Below are 26,304 nucleotides of genomic sequence, written 5' to 3' on the forward strand. Positions count from 1 at the left end.
CTCAACGCACAATTAAGCTCTGGAATTTGTTGCCAGGGGATGTGGTCAGTGCAGATAGTGTAGCTGGGTTTAAAAAAAGGTTTGGATAAGTTCATGGAGGAAAAGTCCATTAACTGCTATTAATCAAGTTGACTTACGGGCGAATTTTAAATATCCCATGTGCGTAAAATCCGGGAGTTACGTATGCAGCTGAGCCTTGCTCACGCCGCGTGCATTCTATTTATTTATTTATTTATGTGCTTTTATATACCGAAGTTTGGAGAAGTCCTTCACTCCATAGAAGGGATCTGTACCAGAGAAAGGATTGACTGTGCTTGTAAGTTGCTACTGCTCCAACTTACGGAGCAGTAAGCAACAAAATTAAAAAAAAAAAAAAAAAAAAAAAAAAGGAAAATTGGTTCTTACCTGCTAATTTTTGTTCCTGTAGTACCACCGATCAGACCACTCTCCTGCATATGCACATCTGGCATTTTATTTAGTCTGCATTTGTGCTCATAGCTTTACTATTTCTTCTCTCCTTATCTGCACTCTGTATAGCCTCCTTCCTGCTCCTCTAACTAGCCTGTTGGTTAAGCATAAGCTTCTATGATCCTTGCTATTGTGTCTTTCTTCACCAGTTTCACTCATTCCTTGTGGGTGACAGTCCAAATCAATCAACTTCAGGGTATCACTCCCTTCTTCTAGTTTCTGTACCTGTCAAACTATGAAGTGAATTTCTCCCTCAATATCCTTTTCTCTCCACAGCCAGATGCATCTTCTCTTAGTGCAAATACGGACTGAGAGCTCAGCCAGCCTAACTGAAGCATTTGCTCTCAGCTGAACTGCCCCCAACACACTCGTGGGGCCAGGTGATGTGATCATGTGAGGAGACCCTGGAGAAAGAGAAAAGGCAGGGTTCCCAGGAAGAAAGGGAGAAGGGGGAAAGACCAAGAGGTGAGGAGGCCATTAACCAGGGAAGTCAGGGTTCAAATCCCACTGCCGCTCCTTGTGACCTTGGGCAAGTCACTCTACCCTCTTGTCTCAGGTACAAACAGAATATATAGAATATTTTTTTTGGTTATAATGTAAACCGGAGTGATAAGTAACTCTGTTATTTGAACTTCAGTATAGAAAAGGTTATAAATAAATAAATATAAGCCCTTTCGGGATAGTGAAATACCTACAGTACCTCAATGTAATCCACTCTGAACTGTCAACAAGCAGAACATAAATTTTAAAAAATTCAAAGACAGATCATTGAGGATAAAAGGAGGAAATGATGTGCAAGAGTGAAACCAGGAAAAGCCCTAGGGAGAGGAGAGATAGCCTATTAATTGGGAGGGGAGTGGAGAAAGTTTCATAATTTTAAGTCAGGGATGTAAATTCTGCCACAGTATTTTCAAAATTGTGCAGCTATTAAAAACAAATATGACTAGCACTGCAAAAACTGGAAGAATCAGTCACTTAAAACTAGGGACCTGGGCACAAATAATTATGGTTTAAATTCAGACTGATGCTTTAATTCAACTAGATCAATCTTGTAACTATAATCATCCTGAAGACTGGAATCCATTGCATGTCATGCAAATTTCTAAAAGTTCCTGAAGAATCCCATCCCTCTTCTATCTAAAGCAATTTCACAGTTTCTGCACAATATATTTATGTAGAATGAGTGCACATGTATGTAGAATGTGTGCACATGTATGTAGAATGAGTGCACATGTATATAGAATGATAATGACTTGTGTACTGCCAGGGAGCAGAATTAAAGAAAGACATTGAAAATATGAACTCTTCCCCCTTGAATGCAAAACTGAAAACTCACATTGTAAAGCGTGTGTGGAAGGCTGTCCCTCAGTGTCTCCAGCTCAGGATCTGATGCTTCACTATCAAATTCATTTTCTTCCTCATCTTGTTCCTCTTCCTCTGTCACCACAAAGTCTGCATCCTGAGAAACGTCATCATAATCCTCACTTTTCTTCTTCCATCCTCGTCTTTTTCTTCCTGGGAGACTGGGGTCAGACGGCTGCGTATTTTCTTCGACGGGGTTTGAAACGGAAGGAAGGTAGGTTGAACTAAGCTCTTCTGCCAACTCCTGTAAATACAACAAGGCCCTTTCCAGGGAGGAAAAAAAAACTATTACAAAAGGGAGAAAACAACCATCATCAATACATATAGCATGCATTGCTTCCTCCTCTCCTCCCTGTCTCATAAGGAAGAAACATGCAAAGCTTCAAATGTTCTCTCCCCATCTTCTGATGCAAGCAATGCACAGAAGGCACCTTCTGCTTCTGGGAGCATACAGCTATCAGCAGAGCTACTTCAAGTGCTATTTATTGTCATAGCACTTCTTACCACAGTATGAGCCAAAGGATGCGAGTGCTAATTCTGCAGCACTCAGATTCCTAGATACCAGAAATGATCCTTTCTCCCAACTGACAATAACTTAAAATGTTAATACGTAGCGCCTACTCTAACACGCCACAATTTTGATCACCTTTATTTCAGCATCAGAAATAAAGTAATAGCTTCACACTTCGGAACCAGAATTCAAAGCAATAATAGTCTACAACTACAGCGCTGCATCCCCCCAGCGATGATAAACACACCTCCTTCAAACCACATTTTGCTTTAAAAGAAAGCTGAAATCGTTCAGTCATAGCCACACAAACATCAGCCAAGTATCATCTTACAGAGAAGTCATCAGTGTGGCATTTCAACCCTCACACTATTGTTAGGCAACAGTTACAGAAAAATATTCCCTACCGCTCTTCACAAATCTACCATAATGAAAAACAGACTATTAAAAAAAACTTGAATACAAGTTTTAAAAAGAAAAAAAAAAAAGAAAACAAATTTCTTCATATTGTATGTAAAAGAACTCCTAGATCTCACGGTTGCAAAAGCCTAGCTTATGAATTCACATGCTTTCATATTGTTTCAGAGTAATAATACCTCCATTCTCCCTTCTCAAAGTGAAGGCACATGAAAAATCACCACCTATTTCACAGGAGATACTGGATGGTGCACGTTCCTAAAATGCTTGGGTTGCCGGAGTCGTAAGTTCTGAGGCACGTATAACAATTATGCTCACATATTTTCAACATGAACACATCAATATGCAAATAATCGGATTCCGCATGTTAACCTAACCCATATATCCTAACACTCACCAAAGCCCACAGAGGTCCAAGTTTTAAGAAATATAATTTGCAGGGTTGTGCAATGGTTCTTTAACGTGGGTGGATGTGATTGGTGGAATTCTGCAGCAGTGTGGCAAAACGTGTGGTCTACCTCAGTATATTCCGGTTAAATAATGGTCCCCAAATGAAAGAATGAAAACTGTTCACCCCAAAATGTAGCAAAAATTAGACAAGTCTGCAATGGAAGCCAAGAGAGTAGAGTTGGAGGAGCTACTGCATGGCCCCTGGCCTTCTCATTTCTCTTTGCACTATGGCCCCCTCGGCCTTCCGGCTGTGCCCTTCGAGCCTTCTAGTCTCACTCTGCCTTGCCTTGTGGTCTGCTTAGGCCTCCTTGTCCATTACTCCCTTGTCTTGTCCTAGATGTACCTTGTTTGCCTAAATCCTGTTAGCCTGTAGTATATATTCTTTGCCTTGTTCTCGTGGTCCTGTCCAATCCTAGTCTTATCCTGCAAAGTACTCCCTGTAGTCTCTGCTCCCTGTGGACCTCCAGCTCTAGTCCCTGACTCCAGTCTCAGGCCTTGCCTCTCTCTCTCTCTACTGCATTGCCTCCAAGTTCCAGTCCCTGCTCCAGTCCTAGGTCTTGCCTCCTGTTCCATACTTTGTCTCCAGCTCCAGCCTGTGCCTGACTTACTCCAGAACCTGTCTTGCCTCCAGACCCAGCCAAACTCCTGCCAGCCACCAGAACCTGTGGGCTCAACCCAAGGGGGAGGCAGGTGGTGAGGTGGAAGACCTTGCTTTGCCCTGCCTTGAAGTCCTGTATTGCCCCCCTGTGGGGAAATTCTCATATCCAGCTGGTCCCCCAGTTGTGACAGTATATATGTGTTCAGTAATGTTGTTCTTTAGAATAGTTTCAACCATTTTTCCTGAGACTCAATCAGGATCACCAGTCTTTGGTTCCAGGATCACCCTGGAACCCTTTTTAAAAATCAGCGTTACATTGTCCACCCTCCAATTGTCAGATACCATAGCTGATTTTAATGATAGTTATCAAATTATTAACAGTAGGTCTGCAATTTCATTTTTCAGTTCTTGCAGCATTATGGAATGTACACCATCTGTCCCAGGTGATTTGCTACTCTTTGGTTTGTCAATTTGCCCCAATACATCTTCTAGGTTCTATAGGGCGATATCTCCTGTTTACCAATGATGCACCAATTATGAATCATAATAGCCATGTACAGGATAAATTCAGGCAGGCCCAGACCCTGCTACAGCAAGGGAAGGAATTTGGCCCAAGTGAACTTTAAACTGCATTCCATCAATGGAAACTAGAGGCCTTGTTCTAATGCAATGAAGGATGCCTTATCAGATGTGCCCTTTTGTCAGTTCCTGTGCAAATCAGACAGACGAGACAATACAACTTAAGATCCTAAGCAAGTGTCAGGGACATTCAAGCAAGCAAGCAAGCAGAGACCCCCACCTTTGCAAGAAAGGGGGGGCAGCCTGAGACAATGCTGATACTCTGACATACAGCTTGGCATGCCAACATGGCAGGATCCTCCCAAAGTAATAAGGAGGGGAAAAAAAGACCTGCAATGCGGCAAGAGACCCTCCACCAAACACAAGATTATGCATGAGCTTATGCATATTTATCAGCTGGAAAGTATAAGATGGGGGGCAAGGTCCGGAAGAAAAAGTTACAAGTGATTGAAAATACCGCAGCAAAAATCATCCCGGGGAAGTCTCGTAGAAGTGCTGCTGAACCATTATTGTATAAATTATATTGGTTCCTGTTATAGACAGATAAAGTATTCAAGAACTTAGTTCTGGCATTTAAAGTTTTAAATGATATGGGCTCTCCTTCTTTAAAGAGATTTTTGGAGTGGAATGTCCCAAAGAGAAATTTGCAATCAACAGGGGGACAATATTTACAACTTCCCCCGGTTAGAAATTTTAAGCATTTGCGCTTGGGTCAAAGGTCATTTGTGAATGCCATTCCAAATATGTGGAATACTGTTCCTAAGGAGGTGAGAGAAGAAATTAATTTGCTAAAATTTAAAAAGAAACTAAAAACCTGGTTTATGTCTACAAGTTCTAAGATGCATTAGTCAATGAGAAATGGCTCACCTAGATTATTAGGAAATATTGTCTTGATCAGGAGAGAGAATTTTAGCTTGCTGCATTTTCTACGTATGTTTGTCTGAATTGTGTGTGGCATTTTGGTATTTTATATTATCATTATTATTGTATCTTTGCTTATTTTGTATATCGCTTTGGGCAATAAACATTTTTTTTATCTGGAAAGTGATTAATAAGTATGGATAAATAAAATAAAATAAGGAAAGAACCTCCTGGAAGAGCAACTCTGAAGCCAAAAGGGAGCAAGGAAGCAAAACACATAGCCCTGGAAGAAGAGGCAGCCCAAATCCTGAACGCAAACCCGGGGAGAAAACCCTGAGAGAGCAAGAACCTGTGCTGAGGTGCCCCTGGAAGCGAAAGGAGGGTCCAAGGCCGACCAGGCCTCCCTGCTATCCCTAAGGGTGAGAACCAGCGCAGACAGCTCGGCCCATACCAAGCTAGGAAGCAAGCCTCTCCCTTGCCCACGCTCTCCAGCATTCCAGCCAGAACTTGATTCAGAGAAATCGCATGAAAATTAGAATCAGGGGTAAGTACATTAGTCTTAAGTATTAGTATCTTAAACAGGCTAAGGTTTGTGGCATGTTTTGTTACCACCCATGATACAGAACTTTCTTTAGGGGAAACTAGTAGTCAGGATGTTAAAGATAGGAAATGTTATTTGCTACATGCTATGTCCTGCAAATCTGATCAATAAAGATCTATTTCTGAGGAGCATATACATTGTCTTTTCCCTGACTTAGGATCTCAAGTAAGGTGGAAAGGCAGCTGGCAGTGTCTTGTAGCAGATAGACCCCTGCACCCTCCAACCTTCCTACAGTTCAATGAGATTTGTTTCGGTTCCTCTGAATCATCACCTTTAAATTTCACTTCCGGCATGGGTATGTGCCTTATATCCCCCTCAATAAAGACCAAAGAAAAGAATTCATTTATTCTCTGCTATAACCTTGTTGAATAGACAATCTGATATAAGAAAACCATGCTTGTCTGGGCCACACCAGAGCAACGAGAATGAGACATGCTGTCTGAATACTTTCTGTGCTGTTTTTGCCATGGGTGGAAGCAGCGGAAATACATAGAAGAGTTTCATACTCCAGGCAATAAGGAAGACAGACATACAATGAATGCAACAAAACTCCCTGACTTCCCTGTTGCCCTCTGTGGTAAATCGACCAGTGGGGGGACAGCTCCAGAGGTTGAACAGATCATCTGCTACCAAGTAATCCAGGACCCATCATGTGGCTCAACCAAGGCATTCTGCGCCAGTGTATTCACAAATCCCAGAAGGCAAGTTCATACAGTGAGGCTCCATGGTTGACCACCCACTCCCACATTTTGGGCCTCCTAACAAAGGGTCCAAGACACCATACCTCCTTGCTTGTTCATGTAAAGCATCGCCACTTGATTCTCATCCTATGAAGAGTGTGGGAGAAGATTATGTGCCTTGTGCAATTCTGGTCGCCACATTTTAAACAAACAAACACAAAACAAAACAAAACAAAACATAGTTGCACTGGAGAAAGTACAGAGAAGGGCGACCAAAATGATAAAGGGCATGGAATGGCTCCCCTATGAGGAAATAAAGAGGTTAGGGCTGTTCAGCTTAGAAAAGAGACGACTGAGGGGGGATATGACAAAACTCTACAAAATCATGAAATGACTTGAACGGGTAAACGTGAATCAGTTATTTACTGTTTCAGATAATACAAGGACTAAGAGGCATTCCATAAAGTTAGCAAGTAGCACATTTAAAACAAAATAAGAGAAAATTATTTTTCAATCAATGCACAATTAAGCTCTGGAATTCATTGCCAGAGGATGTGGTTAAGGCAGTTCATGTAGCTGAGTTTAAAAAAGGTTTGGATTTGTTCCTGGAGGAGGAGAAGTCCACAAACTGCTATTAATCAATAGGGAACAGCAACTGCTTGTTGCCGACATTAGTAGCATGGGATCTATTTAGTGTTTGGATACTTACCAGGTACTCGTAACTTGGATTGGCCACTGTTGGAAACAGGATACAGGGCTTGATGGACCCTTCATCTGATCCAGTATGGCATATCTTATGTTCTCTGAGGACCTTCCAAATGGATCTTAATTCCAAAAAATTAATATGAAGCACATGCTATAACCTTAACCATGTTTCTCAAGCACAGAGCCCATATGCATGCCCCAGCCTTTGGTAGACTCCTCGTTATCCACAGTTACTTGATATGACAACAGTTGTAGAGAAAATCCAATCTCCAGAACCCCCATGGTCATCCACCAGTAGAGGGATGTTTTCATTATCTAAGTTGTCACCAAAAGAGACAGGGCTGAGTTAGTGTTCCCACTGCGAGCAAAGGCTCCACTCTAAAGATCTTGTGTTGAAATGTGTGAGGGTTCCACTAGGATGGAGTGGTTCAGAACCTGAAGACAGAACAGATCAAGGGCTAGTGACCTCAAGCAGAGAGCTCTCCGATGCGAGGAATGCCTTTTCTTACAGGGACTCTATCCAAGTCCTGATGAACTTGATTCATTATGTTGGAACAAGGTTTGACTTGTAATAATTGATCAGGAATCCTAGGGATTGAAGGAGGTTGATTGTCTTATACAGGGCATGGATCACTATCTCTAGAGAGGAACCTGTCACAAGCCAATCATCCAGGTATGGAAAGACAAATGCCATGGCAACGTAAGCATGCCACTACCACCACTAGGGGGCACTCCATGAAGTTAGCAAATAACATTTAAAACTAATTGGAGAAAATTCTTTTTCATTCAAAGCACAATTAAGCTCTGGAATTTGTTGCCAGAGGATGTGGTTAGTATGGTTAGTGTAGCTGGGTTTAAAAAAGGTTTGGAGATGATCATGGAGAAGTCCATTAACTGCTATTAATCAAGTTGTCTTAGAGAATAGTTACTACTGTTATTGGCATCAATAGCATGTGATCTACTTAGTGTTTGGGTACTTGCCAGGTACTTGTAGCCTGGATTGGCCACTGTTGGAAAAAGGATGCTGGGCTTGATGGACTCTTGGTCTGACCCAGTATGGCAATTTCTTATGTTCATGAGGATATTTTGCGTAGAGACGTCAAAAAGCAGTATTTACACTGGTAGTGGATTTATGAATCAGAGGAATTTCTAGTGGGCTGGATGGATCGGAATGTGGGCGTACACATCCTTCAGGTCCAGGGCATTCATCCACTCATCCCATTGGATATGAGGGAGAATAATGTGCAGGGCATTCATCTTGAACTTTTTCCGTAATAAGTACTTGTTCAGTATTCATAAATCCAGGATAGGCTTCAAGCCTCCCGATTTCTGCATACTATGGTGTTCTAACAACTAAAACGCCCTTTTTCTACAGAGTTCTTAGGAGTGAGTGGTAGCCCTTTACTTTAAATTCTACGGCCAACATCAAAGAATATAGAGATGGCTATAGGATTTTTAGTAAAGGGCTACCACTCGTTGCAGTCCTCCATATGTAGAAAAAGGGTGTTTTAGTAATTAGAACGCCACAGCATGCACGGATGGCTGCAGAATTTAAAGTAAAGGGCTTCCACTGTAAGGTTTTAGCTCCCATATACCAGACACAAGACTCAGAGAAAAATTTAGTAATTTAGAAAAATGTTTATTATAGGAAATGAATAATTGCCAAACACAGTGCGTGTGTCTGGAAAGGAGGAATGCATAAGATCCCTTCTTGCCTAATATGATAATCTTACAAGGCTTATAAACATTTTTTGTTTTAGTTACCTTTGCCAAGTATTGATCATTTCTAAATGTGTCATTCTGGCCCGGCTTATCCTCCTTATAACACCTGCACCCAACATCTGTTCTCTTTCTTTTTTTCATGTCCAACTTTCCATCACCCTGCAACACTTTGTAGAAAGACATAGATCATCTCTTATCAGTCTCTGTTCTCCTGAGTAGTTGAATCTCATATGGCCTACGCACACGTATCCTGCGAGATGTCCTTCACTTCTTTTGCTGACCCAGGCCCACATTCTGTAGTTGCAATTAGCTGCATTCTGTACAGCAAACAGCACATACTGACACAGGCCTAATGAGGCTTTGTATAGCAGTCCAGCAGGCAGAATTATACACCACATTTTCTGAAGTACTATGTATATAAAAAAAGGTTTTTTATAACACCCTATCATGCAGGGGTGGCTGCAGGATTTAAAGTACAGGGATACCACACATTCTGAAGTACTCCATATGTAGAAAAAGGGAGTTGTTAAAACACCAAAGAATGTAGGGATGCCTGTAGAATGGTATTCTGACATCCCTGGTATGCAGGGATGGCAGTAGGATTGAAAGTAAAGGGCTGCCACACATTCTGAAGAACTCCATATGTAGAAAAAGGGTGTTTTTGTTGTTCGAACAGCATAGTATGTATGGATGGCTGCAGCATTTAAAGTAAAGGGCTCCAACCATTCTGAAGTACTCCATATGTAGAAAAACGGGGGTGGTGGTTGAAAACATCATGGAATGGAAGGAAATTACATTATTGGAGCTCACGGCTGCTTAATTCCCGGGCTCCGTAACCTGCCGAAATACACAAGCAGATATCAAAAGCATCCTTCAATATTTTTCAACTTAACTTAAACTAGCCGATAGAGGACCCCTCTGCAGATGTTGGTGCGGTGAAAATCTGTTGATTTTCGCAAGTTTTCATATTAAAAAAAATCGGAGAGAGGCCCGGTAGCCGAACAGGACAAGAAGGCAAAGGAACCTGGAGCAGAGTACGATGAAACCATGGATGAAACACCACTGGTCACTGATACAGAAATTCCCACAAGGGGCGAATTCCGAACCTGGTTTAGAGACTTGCAACAAGACAGAAAAAAAAATACAAGAACGAAATTATGGACCTGGTGGGACAAATCAAAGAGGAGGTGAGTGAAATGGGCCGACGCCTCTGAGTACAAAACAATAACAGAAGCGCAAACCGAAAAGATGAACATACTACAAACTGAGAATAAAAATGATAGCAGAAATTAACCAGTTTAATTTGAAAATGGAGGACATGGAAAACAGAAATCGAGAAGTTAATTTACGTTTACGAGGTATCCCCAAATCCCTGGAGTACAATGACTGCACGATGGTGGTGACCCGGATTAGCAGGGTCATTTTAAGTCGGGAAATCAGAGAAGATACGACTGCTCCCAGCCCTGAGATATGTATTAAAATCGAAAGGGCCCACAGAGCTCTAGGACCTAAACCAGTAACAGACCTCGTGATATCATTGCATGTTTCCACGAGTTTGCAGTGAAAGAACGCATCTTTAATCTAGTTAAGGAAAGGCTCAGCATTGCAATGGGAGAATCACGACGTACACATTTTTGCAGATATCTCACCCATTACCCTTAAGAAGCAAATGGAAATGAGGCCTAAAATAATGATCTTATGAGCTGAGAACATTCGCTATTGCCTGTTAGACCCCTTTGGGGTTTACAATCAAGGGAGAATCACATCGTGCACAGTCACTGAGGGAGGCCTCAGATTTCAAAAGAGGCCGATTTTACCATTCAAGAGATTCTGTGCAACTCGTCTACCTCATCACTCCCGAAAGAAGACGCACCCCGAAGGCAAAGCGTAGCGAAGAGGAGCAAAAGACTTCGCAGAAATTCGGACAATCAAGTGTTAGACACAGACAAAACCTAATTAATAGGATATAATTATTTACTGCTTAACGGCCTGCAGAACTATACAAAATGAAAATTGGAAGTATCATAAAGCTTTCACACTTCTCGTACATAGAAATCAAGAGACAATGTTGGAAATCTCATGAACATATTCACAGACACATGTATATGCTGATAAACAGCTCAGCTTGAGGATGCCCCAGGATCCTCTGATGATCATTTCCTCCCAGATGACCACAGTGGGACCTTAACTTATGCAAGATTCTATAAGAAGGGAAGGGGGGATATCTAAGGGGTATGGATATATTACTAAAAGTAATGAAGGGTTCAAAACTAAAACCCTTATTACACCCCCCACGACCTCCGTACTGTCATACAAGCCACCCTCTCCTCCAAACTGGACTACTGCAACTCCCTCCTACTAGGGCTCCCCTACTCGACCATCAAACCACTCCAAATGCTCCAAAATGCCATTGCCAGAATCATCACAAACACCCGCAAAGCCGATCATATCACCCCCATCCTTAAAGATTTACACTGGCTACCCATCCCCTCTCGTATTCTCTACAAAACCTTCACCATCATCCACAAAGCCATATACTCCCCACAACTCAAACTGGCTTGAGCTCCCTTTCAGCCTTTCTCACCCCAATCGACCTACCAGAACAAACTATAAGGGAACTCTTCATGTGCCTCCTCTCAAAATAGCACAACTCTCCACTACCAGGGATCGTGCCCTCTCCATTGCCGGCCCTACACGCTGGAACTCTTTACCCACAACTCTCCGCCTTGAATCATGCCCCTTTAAATTCAAAAAGAAACTAAAAACCTGGCTATTTAGACAGGCCTACCCGGACTAACCCCATTGTTCACTTCTATCTGTAATACCAGTCAATGATCCCTGTTTTTGAACTATTGTACATAACTCCTGCTACCTCCAGCAGTCAGACGTTATCATATTCTTGTTCATATTTATACATTTAATGTTAATGACAGTATATTATTTGTCTCTATACGAGCATTTATTATTTTATCACCTTACGTTGTTAATGACTATTCTGCAGTTTAATCCTTCCGTCTCCTCTCTATCCTTTCATCCCCTAGCCCTCGCCCTTGTTTGATGTATTTCTTTTCCTTTCTCTAGTTACAATGTGAACCGGCATGATGTACCCACTAATGCCGGTATAAAAAAGTTTTTAAATAAATAAATAATCGAGGTTGAGAGAGAAGACCGAAAGACATGGGGGTTTGTGCAAGGGGAAAGTTTAATAATGAAGTTATACTATATAAAAGCTGAAAATAATATGTCCCTAGTATTGTATTTTATTTAGTTGATCATGGCTTCCTTTAAAATATTAACATTAAACATAAAAGGATTAAACACCCTCAGAAAACGAAAGCTGCTATTTGCTGATCTCCACAGAATGAACACAGCAATAGTGTTGCTACAGGAGACCCATTTGAAAAGAAGAAATGAATACTTGATGTGTTCAGACCAGTACCCTGTACAAATGTGGTCTGCAAGCTCAAAGGGAACTAAGTATGTAGGGGTTGGGATTCTCTTTAAAAATGGTTTTACATTCGATTTGGTATCCTATTGTCGAGATCCTGAGGGAAGGTACATTCTAGTGGTTATTGCAGTGGCAGGGGAAAAGCATACTTTGCTTAATTTGTATGCTCCTAATGCATAACAAGGGGTTTTCTTTTCTGCCCTGGGGGGATTTTCTCACGCAACAAGCAGAAGGCCATATAATTATAGCAGGTGACTGTAATATAACAGTAAACCCTTTGATGGACAATTCCACGGGCTGTGGTTCAGTCTCCAAGAAAGAACAAGCCCAATTTAAGAGATTTTTATCCCGAAGAAATATGATAGATGTTTGGTGGTTCTCCTATCCCCTATCAAAAAATTACACTTTCTGTTCTAAGCCACATAATACTTACTCGAGGATAGACCTATTACTTGTAGATAGAGAAAAAGCAAGTTGGCTAAAAAAGGTGACTATTGAGCCAATAACCTGGTCAGACCATGCCCCAGTATGGCTAGAATTATCCTTTCTGAAATATGATATGGGCCACCGCTTCTGGAGACTGAATGATAGCCTGTTAGACGACGAAGTCATCGTAGAAAAATGTAGAGCTGATATACTGGAATATTTGGAAATTAATATTACATCAGATACATCCCCAATAGTAATCTGGGATTGCTTGAAGGCTGTGATGCAGGGCAAGCTAATAGCAAGGGCTTCTTATGTTAAAAAGCGGTCATTTCAAGAAAGAACAGTCCTACTGAAACAATTAGCCCAACTTGAACAGATCCATAAGAATGATCCCATACAAATCAACCGCAGTAGACTAGAAGCATGCAGATCCAGATTACTAGATATCCCTTCAATAACTTTGTACCTAGCTAATCTGTATTTCAAAAATATTGTATCCAGTTATCCTATATTTAGCCTCTTGCTACAGTTTTATGTTCCCTGTAAAGGCTACGCCTGTCGTTTTGGCGACACTGTCTATGTTTTATGTAAACCGATATGATGTGCAAACTGTTGTCGGTATATAAAAATATTAAAATAAATAAAATAAATAAATAGAACTAGACTCTGCTAAAATAGCATTTAGTATGGAACAGGTCAAACAGATTTACTTTGAAGGAGGAAACAAGGCAGGCAGAATACGAGCCAATAAATTAAAGGTGATACACTCACAAAATATAACAACTAAAATCAAAGATAAAACAGGAGCACTCCTCACAGTTAAAACGATATACAGCAACAATTCCTTCGCTTCTATTTGGAATTATACAACGCTAATTAGAACATTAAATTGGTTGATATAGATCAGTTCTTAGAAGACATTGATCTTCCGGTCTTGACTGAAGCTCAATGTCTATTCTTGGAAAAGGACATCACTCCCCAGGAGGTAGAGATGGCAATTAATGGAGAAATTACTTACCTGATAATTTCGTTTTCTTTAGTGTAGACAGATGGACTCAGGACCAATAGGTATAGTTTGCTCCTGATAGCAGTTGGAGACGAATCAGATTTCAATCTGACATCAGCCCTAGTACATATACCCCTGCAGGACACCATGCTCTTCAGTATTCTCTTTGAAAAGCAATTGTGGATATGTGTGTGACTGAATAACTTTATTAACTTGGTTAACTCAACGCACAATCTCTTCACTCAACGCACAATTAAACTCTGGAATTTGTTGGCAGAGGACGTGGTTAGTTCAGTTAGTATAGCTGTGTTTAAAAAAAGGACTGGATAAGTTCTTGGAGAAGTCCATTACCTGCTATTAAATTAAGCTGACTTAGAAAATAGCCATTGCTATTACTAGCAACGGAAACATGAAATAGACTTAGTTTTTGGGTACTTGCCAGGTTCTTATGGCCTGGATTAGCCACTGTTGGAAACAGGATCCTGGGCTTGATGGACCCTTGGTCTGACCCAGTATGGCATGTTCTTATGTTCTTAACTTTGATTAAACTTGCATAACTTGATGAACTTGGTTGATGTGGTTATAGCTGGAGACCGCCAGTGCACTCAACCAAGAAGCGCCAACACCCGATAGGTATGGGTGTCCTAATTAGAGCGAAGCTTGGCTTATCCGTGTTTGTCTTGCTCTCAGGGATTGTCCCCGAGGTTTCCATGATTGTCGGCAGCCATGGTCAGGATGCTGAGTCCTTCTGTCTACACTAAGGAAAACAAAATTATCAGATAAGTAATTTCTCCATTTCCTAGCGTGTAGCAGATGGACTCAGGACCAATGGGATGTACAAAAACTACTCCCGAACCGGGTGGGAGGCTGCCTGTGGCCCACTTAGTACTGCCCTTGTGAATGCTGTGTCCTCCCGAGCCTGAACATCCAGGCGGTAGAACCTAGAGAAGGTATGGATGGAGGACCATGTTGCCGCCAGACAGATCTCGGCGGGTGACATCCACTTGGTTTCCACCCAGGACACTGCTTAGACTCTAGTGGAATGGGCCTTGACTTGTAGAGGTGGCGACTTGCCTGCCTCTACGTAGGCCGCCTTGATCACTTTTGATCCAGCGGGCTTGGTTCCCCTTGTTTCTTCCCGCTGTGAAGGACCAATAGGTGGTCTGTCTTTCGTACAGATTCCGTCCTTTCCATGTATCGGACTAGGAGTCTGCCGACGTTAAGGTGGTGAAGGTGGCGAGATTCTTCAGAGTCCTTATGCTTGTCTGGTGATGGCAGCGAGATGGTTTGGTTTAGATGGAAGTGAGAAACCATTTTTGGGAGGAAAGAGGGGACTGTGCGTAGCTGTATGGATTCCGGTGTGAACCTGAGGAACGGTTCTCGACAGGACAGTGCTTGAAGCTCGGAGATGCGATGGACCGAACAGACTGCCACTAGAAATGCAGTCTTCAATGTTAGTAGTCGGAAGGACAGACCGTGGATGGGTCTGAAGGAGGCACCCGCTAGGAAGTCTAGGACTAGATTGAGATTCCATAGAGGCACCGGCCACTTTAGGGGTGGTTGGATCTGTTTGACCCCTTTCAGGAAGCGGGAGACGCTTCCTGAAAGGGGAGTAAAAAATGTTGTTAGTATTAGCTTCAAAATAGCTTTTTCAAGCTGAGAAATACACATTTTTACTGTTGGATTTAAAATAGCTTTAACTATGCAGTGAGCTTCAATACACATAAATACTTGCATATAGAATGCTTGGCAGCTGATTTCTTGCTCTTCTAGATTGAATTATTTCTGGGCTTTTCAGTCTGAGAAAATCACTATTATTGTTCGCTTAAAAGCTGCATTTTCTTCATAGATATCTTTAAAACAAATCAAATCTTGCATGTAGCATGCTTGGGAGCTGATTTCCTGTTATTTTAGACTGCAAAATTTAATTCTGCACCTATTATACAGCCATACCAATCCTGCACCAGGCCAAGAGTCCACCTCCAGTGCAACACTGGCGTTCAAGTAGGTCTCTTCTCATTTCCATTGTTGGTATATTTACCCATGTGAAGTGGCATTTATTCTGTCTTTTTTTATTGCTTTAGAAAAAGTTGGAACAGAAACTTTAAGAGTTGGATCTTCAATTCACTTTATCTATACACAATTGGAGCCCCTGATGCAGCTACCACGAAACATGATATAGTGACGGGCTTGGCAGCGTTGGACACATTAAAGGGGAAGTACACTTCTATTAAAGTTTCAAATAAGATAAAATTGTATCAAAGACTATTATCTGAACTGATGATTATATGAGACCCACTTGGCTTCACAGAACATGAGTTATGTTCTAAAACCAAAGGGTGGTATGATGGCTCTTTAACAAATCATTGCAATGTGCATATGTCATATGTTTGCCTTGTGTATTTTTGTGACTATTTCATTTGCGGCATTATTAGACTTCTATTTTTGTGTTTTTCTTGTCGTTTCAAGCATGGATGACTGCAGAATTTAAAGTAAAGGGCTACCACACAATCTGAATTCCTCCATATGTAGAAGCAGGGTGTTTTTGTTGTTAGAACAGCATGATATGGACAGATGGCTGCAGTATTTAAAGTAAAGAGCTACCACATATTCTGAAGAACTCCCTATGTAGAAAAAGGGGGTTGCTCTAAAAAGGTACAGAATTAATTCTTGCAGTCTAAAAGAGCAAGAAATCAGCTGTCAATCGTTCTACATGCAAACGTTTAGCTGTGTTCCAGCTGACTGCACAGTTAAAGATATTTTAAAGACTACAGTAAAAATGTGTTTTTCTCAGCCTGAGAAATGTATTTTGAAGCCTACACTAACAACATTTTTCTCAGCTGTAAAAGGTGCAGAATTAATCTTTGCAGTCTAAAACAGCAAGAAATCAGCTGCCAAGCATTCTGCATGCAAGATTTGATCTGTTTTGAATTTTCATATGCAGAAAAATCAGCTTTTACGCCAGCTCTAAAAAATGATTTTCTCAGCCCATCCTGCTAGGCCAAAGCAACCCTCCAATCTCTCATACTGCACTGTCTTGACAAGCAGAAGAGGAGAGTGGCAGAGCATCTGACTGCATCCCACTCTGCCTCACAGGGCCCAACTAGTGATTTGAAACCTGGCTGTAAGGTATCTCATGCAGTATAAAGTACTAGTCAGGTCCCAAGCAGGAACAGAAAATTTAGCCCAATGCACTGCCAACTTAAATCTGCTCTGGGGGGGAGATAAGATGAGGATCAGTTATAGTAAGCAGGAGATGAAGAGAGGATCAGCTCAGGTACAAGAGAAGGATCAGTGGAATGAGGAGTAGCTACAGAAGTGAAGTGAAAGAACTCAGCTGGAGAGAAAATAAATTGAGTGAGCTGAAGCAAAGGCAAAATGTGAAGAAAAGTGCAGAATTCTGTGTGTCTGGCTTTTTTCCTGTGGCACCCATAAAATGTGCTCTTAAAAGTTACCACAAAATTCTAGACTTGCTATACACCGATTTCTGTACTTTGAAAATTTAAATAAAAACAAATTGGAAAAGGAGAAATTACTACTTACCTGATAATTTCCTTTTCTTTAGTACAGCAGATGAATCCAGAACCAGAGGGTTATGCACCTCTACCAGCAGATGGAGAAAGAGCAAAGCTGACATCACGGGATATATATACCCTTGCAGTGACATCAGCCCACTAGTATTGTCTGCAAAAGTCAACTATGGACAAACTAACAAAACTTGATTACTAACAGATAACCGTTCCAGCACTCAGCCAACAGGAAAACACCAATGTTAGTCTAGGGACCGGATTGACACTAACAAGTACTCCCCGGAACAGAGCCATGCAAACGAGTCACACGCAAATGACAGTTGACCCTCTTGAGATCTAAGATGGGGCGAAAAGAGCCCTCCCTCTTGGGCACAACAAAATAAATGGAATATCAGCCTGTATTTTCTTGAGACGTGGACCCCTGGAACCACAGCCCGCAGATTGAGGAGCATTAAATTACACTGCACTGCCTTTCTCTTCTGTGGAGAGTTGCAGGGAGACACCATGAAAACATCCTGAGGAATACTGCGAAAACTCCAGTGCATAGCCATCTCTTATCACCTCCAGAACCCACTTGTCTGACGTGATGTCAACCCACCAATGATAAAAGAGAGGCGATCCCCTATCTCTTGTTCCCGGGTATGGGTTGGCATACCTTCGTTGGGAGGCTCAAGGGGCACCACTATTCGAGCCTGCGCCCCATCTGGACTACCTGGGATGAAAGGACAGAGACCTACCCAAAGGTCGAGCCCTCTGAAAGGCCGCTCCTCTATAGGGTCGAAATCGCTTGGATTCCCTAGAACGACCTCTCATGCTGAAGGAGCGCGGCATCTGTTTCTTATCTTCTGGCAACCGAGGAACCTGCGACTCTCCCCACTTATTGGCCATTTTCTCCATAAGAACATAAGAGCATAAATTGCCATACTGGATAAGACCAAGGGTCCATCAAGCCCAGCATCCTGTTTCCAACAGTGGCCAATCCAGGCTACAAGAATCTGGCAAGTACCCAAAAACTATGTATATCCCATGCTACTGATGCTACTGCCCTTTAAAGGGTAGTTTCATAAGGTTAAACTTGAAGGTTGCATCGGCCGACCAATTTCTTAGCCATGACCACATCTGACAAAAAGGCATCTGCTGGTTCCATCACTGCCCTGACTTTCACACCAGATTCATCGACCTCTTGAGAGAGAAGCAAACAAGAGCAAGCCATCAGGGAACAAGAAGAAGCTATCTGCAAACTCACTGCCATTGCTTCAAAGGCCTGCCTAAGGATAGCCTCAATTCTCCTAGCCCCAGGTACCGCCAGCATCTTCAATGTCTGGGAAATCAGAACTGGTAACATCTCTATGAAAGCACCACAATATAAGAACATAAGAAAATGCCATACTGGGTCAGACCAAGGGTCCATCAAGCCCAGCATCCTGTTTCCAACAGTGGCCAATCCAGGCCATAAGAACCTGGCAAGTATCCAAAAACTAAGTCTATTCCATGTTACCATTGCTAATGGCAGTGGCTATTCTCTAAGTGAACTTAATAGCAGGTAATGGACTTCTCCTCCAAGAACTTATCCAATCCTTTTTTAAACACAGCTATACTAACTGCACTAACCACATCCTCTGGCAACAAATTCCAGAGTTTAATTGTGCGTTGAGTAAAAAGAACTTTCTCCGGTTAGTTTTAAATGTGCCCCATGCTAACTTCATGGAGTCCCCCCTAGTCTTTCTACTATCCGAAAGAGTAAATAACCGATTCACATCTACCCGTTCTAGACCTCTCATGATTTTAAACACCTCTATCATATCCCCCCTCAGTCGTCTCTTCTCCAAGCTGAAAAGTCCTAACCTCTTTAGTCTTTCCTCATAGGGGAGTTGTTCCATTCCCCTTATCATTTTGATAGCCCTTCTCTGTACCTTCTCCATCGCAATTATATCTTTTTTGAGATGCGGCGACCAGAATTGTACACAGTATTCAAGGTGCGGTCTCACCATGGAGCGATACAGAGGCATTATGACATTTTCCGTTTTATTCACCATTCCCTTTCTAATAATTCCCAACATTCTGTTTGCTTTTTTGACTGCCGCAGCACACTGCACCGACGATTTCAATGTGTTATCCACTATGACACCTAGATCTCTTTCTTGGGTTGTAGCACCTAATATGGAACCCAACATTGTGTAATTATAGCATGGGTTATTTTTCCCTATATGCATCACCTTGCACTTATCCACATTAAATTTCATCTGCCATTTGGATGCCCAATTTTCCAATCTCACAAGGTCTTCCTGCAATTTATCACAATCTGCTTGTGATTTAACTACTCTGAACAATTTCGTGTCATCTGCAAGTCCTGTGCTCCACTGAGAATTAGATCTAAAATTCTTCCTCTCTCGTCGGTTCCTGAACGAATTGCTCCATAAAGCTATCATTTATTCCATCCAGGAATGTTATCTCTCTAGCGTGACCCGACGATACATTTACCCAGTCTATATTGGTGTAATTGAAGTCTCCCATTATTACCGCACTACCAATTTGGTTAGCTTCCCTAATTTCTCTTAGCATTTCACTGTCCGTCTCACCATCTTGACCTGGTGGACGGTAGTATACCCCTATCACTATAGTCTTCCCTGACACACAAGGGATTTCTACCCATAAAGATTCAATTTTGTATTTAGTCTCATGCAGGATGTTTATCCTGTTGGACTCTATGCCATCCCGGACATAAAGTGCCACACCTCCTCCCGAGTGCTCCTCTCTGTCATTGCGATATAATTTGTACCCCGGTATAGCACTGTCCCATTGGTTATCCTCTTTCCACCATGTCTCTGAGATGCCAATTAAGTCTATGTCATCATTTACTGCTATACATTCTAATTCTCCCATCTTACTTCTTAGACTTCTGGTATTAGCATACAAACATTTCAAAGTTTGTTTTTTGTTTGTATTTTCATTCTGTTTTTTAATTGATAGGGATAAGTTCTATACGGCTCCAATCCTGGAGAAATTTCCCCATCCTCCATGAAGTAAGGATCAGCTTCATTATCCATGCCTTTCAGGACCCTATTAGAAGACCAAGAGCCGATCTAAGCGTGCCCCGACGCTTATCTGCAGCACCAAGCATGTAGGATTTCACCGCCTGCGACTGACCTGTTAAGATTGGCCGGGGCCAAGGACTACACCTGAAGAAAGGACTGCAGTTCTTGAAAAAAATTCTACCCAAGAAAAGGCAGAGGGATCTGTCCTTTGCCCACTGAACTATCTTCACCTGGTGACAAACCAGTTAAGGGAGCTCGAAAGTCAGGCAACCCTTCTGGCAGCTCTTTTTCCATTCTCGCACCAGGCTGCGAAGAACTAAGCATAGTAAAAATCAGAAGGCGGCAATTCTCCCTGAGCCTCCAAATAGTGCTGACACAAGTTAGAGGGAACATCTGTTATCATATTTGGGATGTCCAAATATAACACACAGGGCAAAACACTTAGGGGCAAATTTTCAAACATTTACGCATGCCGGGCCTATTTTAAAAAGGCCCAGCGATGCGCATAAAGCCCTGGGATGCGTATAAGTCCCGGGGCTTGCAAAAAGGGGCGGGGAGGGGGCGGGGTCAGAGGCACCCGGAACAGTGGCCATTTGCCAGTTGGCAGGCGCGTGCAAATTACTTCAGCCCCAGGGCTGAAGAAAGTTTTAAAACAAAAGAAAAAAGAAAAAGGTAGGAGGGAAAGTGTGGGGGAGGTAGGGGAAGAGAAAGTGGGGTAGGGAACGGGGAAGGCAGTGTGGCTCGGAGTACACAAGATGCACAATTGTGTACCCCCTTGCGCGCGCCGACTCAGATTTTATAACATGCACATGCATGTTATAAAATCGAGTGGCCATGTGTGCGTGCCGGGTAGCACTCGCACATGGATGTGCGCGTGTATCTATTAAAATCTACTCCTTAGGCTTCTTTGCTATGGGTGCCAGTCTGCCAATATGCTCTAACCAACGTCTGGCAGTAGTGCGCCCAAAATTTAGGCACTCAACACTGTGCCTTGATAAACACACAAACTGAGCTTCTCCAGGATGCTAAGGCAGTGCGCACACAATTGGGCGCCCTGGTAGGCGCTCCTATGCGCCCAACCGGCGCTCAACACGGCACATAATGGAATGCACAGTCGGGCGTACAAGCATGATCTGAAAGAACTGAAGAGAGCAGTCTCGGGTGCACAAAAACACATGAACACACCACCGCAGCCTACCACATAGCAAATAAGACAAGCCTGAGCGTGGGGCCTAGCCAAAAGACTGCTCAAACCGCCAGGCTGCCCACATCCCCCCCAAATTCCCCCAGAGACAGGAACAAGTGGATCAGCGCACCGAAACAGGAAGAGGTAAGAATCCCTACAAAAATTCCCCTCCACGGATTTTTTTTTACCTGAGCTCAGCCATCCCAGCTGAGTACAGAATCGGTCTCCAGCTGCCGGGGAGGGGGGGGCATACACCTTCACCGCCATGCTCGGCTTCCTGCACCTGCTGCCTTTCAGCTTTTTTTTGTTACAGCTAAGTCCACACCAGCTGAATACCAATACCAGATCAAGGCACTTATCTGAGCTAGGAATTCAAGGACATCACCTCAGGAATTCTCGACTAAGGGAAGAACCATAAGGTATCACCACAGGAGAGCGGGACGAATTAAATTTCCTTCTTTTCTCCTTCTAAAACTTAAAGCAATCCCCAGTAGGGAGATGCACGTCCATCTGCTGGAGACAGAGTACTGGCGGGCTGATGTCTCTGCAGGGGTATACAAACTATATACCTTGAGGTCAGCTTTGCTCCATCTTTATCTGCTGGAAAGGTGCATAACCCACTGGTTCTGGATTCAGCTGTCTGAATGCTAAGAAAATATTTTTTAAATACAAATAATTTAAAATGAGAATAAAATTACTCCTCAAAGGTAAAGGCCAAGAAACAAAACAATCCAAGAACATGCTGAGTGACCTGCTCTTTGCCAACAGGCTCTACACACTGGAGTATTTCTCTTTTGCTTTTGAAAGGGAGCTTTATCCTCATTTGAAATGGGTTTTTTTAAATAAAATATTCTCTCTGAGATTTATTAAATACCATGCACAGTGCTCCCAGCATACACACAAATTGCTCACCACAGATTGCACACTGCAGTACCTTCCCTATTCAGAAATATATCCAGAGGCCAAATCATATATTTGTTCCTGCATAACCAAATAGGAGATAGGAGCAGCAACACACAGAGGATAGGAAGAGGCTGGAGGAAGGAAAAGAAAGAAAGAGAGAACAAGATAGCAAAAAAAAAAAAAAAAACAGTTTAAAAAGGATTCTGAAAATTTTGGCTAACACCCAAGATTCCTATTTTTTCAGCCCTGACCATGGTACAAGACTGGTAAGAGAGTCTTTTTGCTCTGAACAATGATTCTACTTCGCAGTCTGGTCTTGCATCTCTCTTTTCACCCCAACCCATTAGCCCCTAATCTAACTGAGGATATGTTTCCTTCATGATATAACTTCTAAGTTCTGTTTTGCCACACTATTATTTACGAGGAAGAACATAGTATTTCTTTGCAAGTTGGATCCCAGTTCATGTAACCCCTGTTCGATGTAACGCATTCGTTTTAAGCTTCTATCGTTTCGCTGTAAGCCGATATGATATGTACTTTTGCACATGAATGTCGGCATATAAAGTTCCAAATAAATAAATAAATAAATAAGAGCTTGGCATAACTTGCATTGCTCAGAATTAGAACAGAAACGATGGAACTTTGATCTGTAAAGCTTTTTTTTTTTTTTTTTTACTGTGCTGAAGATCAGGGAGATTTTATTTTTTTTTTAGTTTTCCTTTGGATAACTACAAAGCTGCAAAGCAGTTAGAGAAGGGTTCAGCTCAATGGACCTCGGGCAATCTTTCAGTGTAACCATCAATGATCAAGTCCCAAACTAGTCTTCGGGACTCCACAGCCACACAGGTTTTCAGGATATTCATGATGAATATTTATGAGCTGCAAACAGTCTAGAACCCAGTGGCTTGGAATATAAAAACCAAAAATTAATCTACAGCCAAAGTTTGTCCTTGTAGAGCAGAGACATTACCTAAAGGAGGATCACAGGTATTACTAAGAGATGAGCAGACTGCACAGTATAGCAATGTGTTACTTACACTTTTGCTGCTCGTCTCTTGGGACGGCCTCCTGGTGTCATCTCTGTATCATTTGCTGCATTGCTTTCATTCACTTTATGGTTATGGTTCTGCTCTGGAGTGTGACTTTCTAACCCCTGGGCTAACCGTATCATCATCAGCTCCGCTTTTGACTTTCTTCCACGTTTCTTAGGAATTTTCGGAGGTTGTGGAATTTCAATGTTTTCAACACTAAGGTCAATTTTGGTTATTCCATCACCTTTCACTTGAGGCTGCTGGGAAACAGTGCATAACAAATGTTTGGAGGTGGAGGACATGTTTTTTATCTTTTTATTCTTTCGAGGTCGGCCACGTTTTTTTTTTATTTTGGTTATTCCTAATTCCACATTATCTGTACCATCCAAGGTTTCCAAAGCTGATGGGAAGTGGTCTGCATTATCCAAAGAATATTCTGCAAACAGAGAAGGCACAATATTAAAACGGCAGTTCAGACTCTGAAAGGCAACGGGACTGACAGTCACATACATCCTTCCTTATCGATGGATGTCCACATGCTGTGTCCTATGGGAAAAACCTCTGGTAAATCTGGCTCTAATTTTTAAATACAAGACAGCCTTCATGTTCAGTCTTGGAAAGAGGGAGAAAGTCCTCTCCAGCAGACATCTTTCTTACTCAGAGCTGCCAATAGGGAGCAATTTTTAAGAGGAAGATTTACAGCACATGGCACGTAACACACCTCCGTCCCGCATCTTCTAGAAAAATCCCTTATTTACATTGATAATAACAGGGATGAATGAGGACAGATAATTTTCCCTTGCCTTAGAGACTAAATGTCCCTAATTTTTTTTTCTGAGAAAGGCCACATTGTACCTCTGAAATGAATGAGAAGGCCTGGGGGGAGATCCTCCTTAGTTTGAGAAGGCAATCCCTCTACTTTAGGACAGCATTACAAGAATTCACCACCTTTTCCAGGAATAATATTTCACAATATTGTTCCTGAGTCTATTCCCTGGAGCTTCATATCATGACCCTTTATTCTACAGTTTCCTTTCCATTGGAAAAGGTTTTATTATTGTGCAGTTTTAATGTCTTTCAAGGTTTTAAAAACCTGTATCATATCCCTCTATCCTTCCTCTCCAGTATACATATTTAGGTATTCATGTCTCATTTCATGTGTCTTTTGGTGCAACTTCACACCATTTTGGTTGCTTTCCTCTGATCACTTTTTTTGAGATATGGTTTCCATAAATGAACACCTGAACAGAGGCCTCATACTACTGACCAGTACAAGGGCATTAATATCATCTCCATTTTTCTGCTAGTTATCAGCCTAGCATCCTTCTGGTCCTAGTCACCTCCTTGTCACACTGCTTTGCTACTTTCAGATCATCAGACACTATCACCCCAAGGTCTCTCTCCTGTTCCGTGCAGATCAGTCTATCACCCTTATCACGTGCAGTTCCTTTAGATTTCAGCATTCCAAATGCATGAATCAGAACTTTTTGGTCCTGAACCTAAATTGGTAGAGAGGACAGTTATCAGAAAATAAGAATATAAGATTATGCCATACTGGGTCAGACCAAGGGTCCATCAAGCCCAGCATCCTGTTTCCAACAGTGGCCAATCCAGGCTACAAGTACGTGGCAAGTACCCAAAAACATTGTGTATAAGGGTCCCCTCTGACAAATATCTTTCTTCTGTTTGCAGAAAATATTGTTATGAGGTAGTTGGCCACTCCAAGGTCTCTTAATACCACCTGAGGTGGGACATGAACCCACAATCCCTGGCTTAGGAGGCTATTCATTAGGCTGAATGAGCTGTATAGTCTATCTTCTAACATGTTCTAGGTTTCAGGTGTATGTTGGTTGCTATTTAAGACTCCTTGCCTGACATTTAAGGAAAGTTATGGGCTGGAACCAACCTCTTTCAGGAAGTGCCAATTTCACTAAATCCTCTCTCACGTGGGGTGGAGAGATGTTTTATTGGTAGCATATCAAATAAGGCAGGTTGCTGTCAACCAGAAATACAGCCTGTTTATGCTCTTTGGAATAAGCTACTGTACGAGTTATTTAGTTAAGGAATATCCAGCCTTCTGAAATATATCAAAGATATATCTTTTCCATCTAGGGTGTGGGCCTTGAGGAACTGAACTAGACTATATATGGGCTATATCAAGGGTTGCCCAAGAAAGGCAAAGCACAGCAGTGCAGTTGCTGTTAGGGGAAAAGGAAATAATGGTTAGAGCAGGAGGCTACAAATCAGGAAAACCAGTGTTCAAAACCCACTGCCACTCCTTGTAACCTTGGGCAAGTCACTTTACCCTCCATTGCCTCAGGTACAAATCTAGGGGGTTATTTTCCAAGCCATGTTATGGGGCGGGATTTCTGTCCAAGTGGGCTGGCTTCACAATTTGCGAAGCCATAATCGCACAGTTTTAATGCCAGAAATAACTACACCTTTTTCATTTGCGTTACGCTGTGCGATATAACTTTATCGCACTTTGCGATCTTTTCGCAAATAGCATTCAGTATTTTAAGCTCAGACAGACAGACAGACAAGCTATAAGGCCCTTATAGTAATTAGGTATTTATTAGGGATGTGCAGAAGGAAAAAATTTGTTTCGTATTTTCGTTTCGTGGGGACCCAAATTCGTTTCATTAGTTTCATAGAGGAAAAAAGACAATTTGTTTATTAGTTTCATTTGTTTCCGTTTGCCATTAAAGTCAATGGGGGAAGTTTTTGCGGCCTATTTTTGGCTGCAGAATTGGGGGTTCTCTTATCAATTCGGATGAAACTTCTG

The 26,304-nt window shown here is 42.1% G+C and overlaps 1 protein-coding gene across 3 annotated transcripts in view; it reads right to left on the reverse strand.

The window, feature by feature from the left end:
- The window catches only part of GTF3C2 (general transcription factor IIIC subunit 2), a 265,747-nt gene that overhangs the window by 195,833 nt on the left and 43,610 nt on the right, over positions 1-26,304 (reverse strand). For all 3 annotated transcript variants that reach the window (XR_003855599.1, XM_029595224.1, XM_029595225.1), the window contains exons 3-4: positions 23,526-23,955; positions 1,805-2,093 (exon numbers count right to left, since the gene is read on the reverse strand). Coding sequence is in view for 2 of the 3 variants with exons in the window: in XM_029595224.1 (XP_029451084.1) it covers positions 1,805-2,093; positions 23,526-23,955 (719 nt within the window). In the remaining variant the exon portion in view is untranslated. The remainder of the gene's footprint in view (positions 1-1,804; positions 2,094-23,525; positions 23,956-26,304) is intronic.

The sequence above is a fragment of the Rhinatrema bivittatum genome, chromosome 3 (assembly GCF_901001135.1).
Source record: "Rhinatrema bivittatum chromosome 3, aRhiBiv1.1, whole genome shotgun sequence".
Lineage (NCBI taxonomy): Eukaryota > Metazoa > Chordata > Amphibia > Gymnophiona > Rhinatrematidae > Rhinatrema > Rhinatrema bivittatum.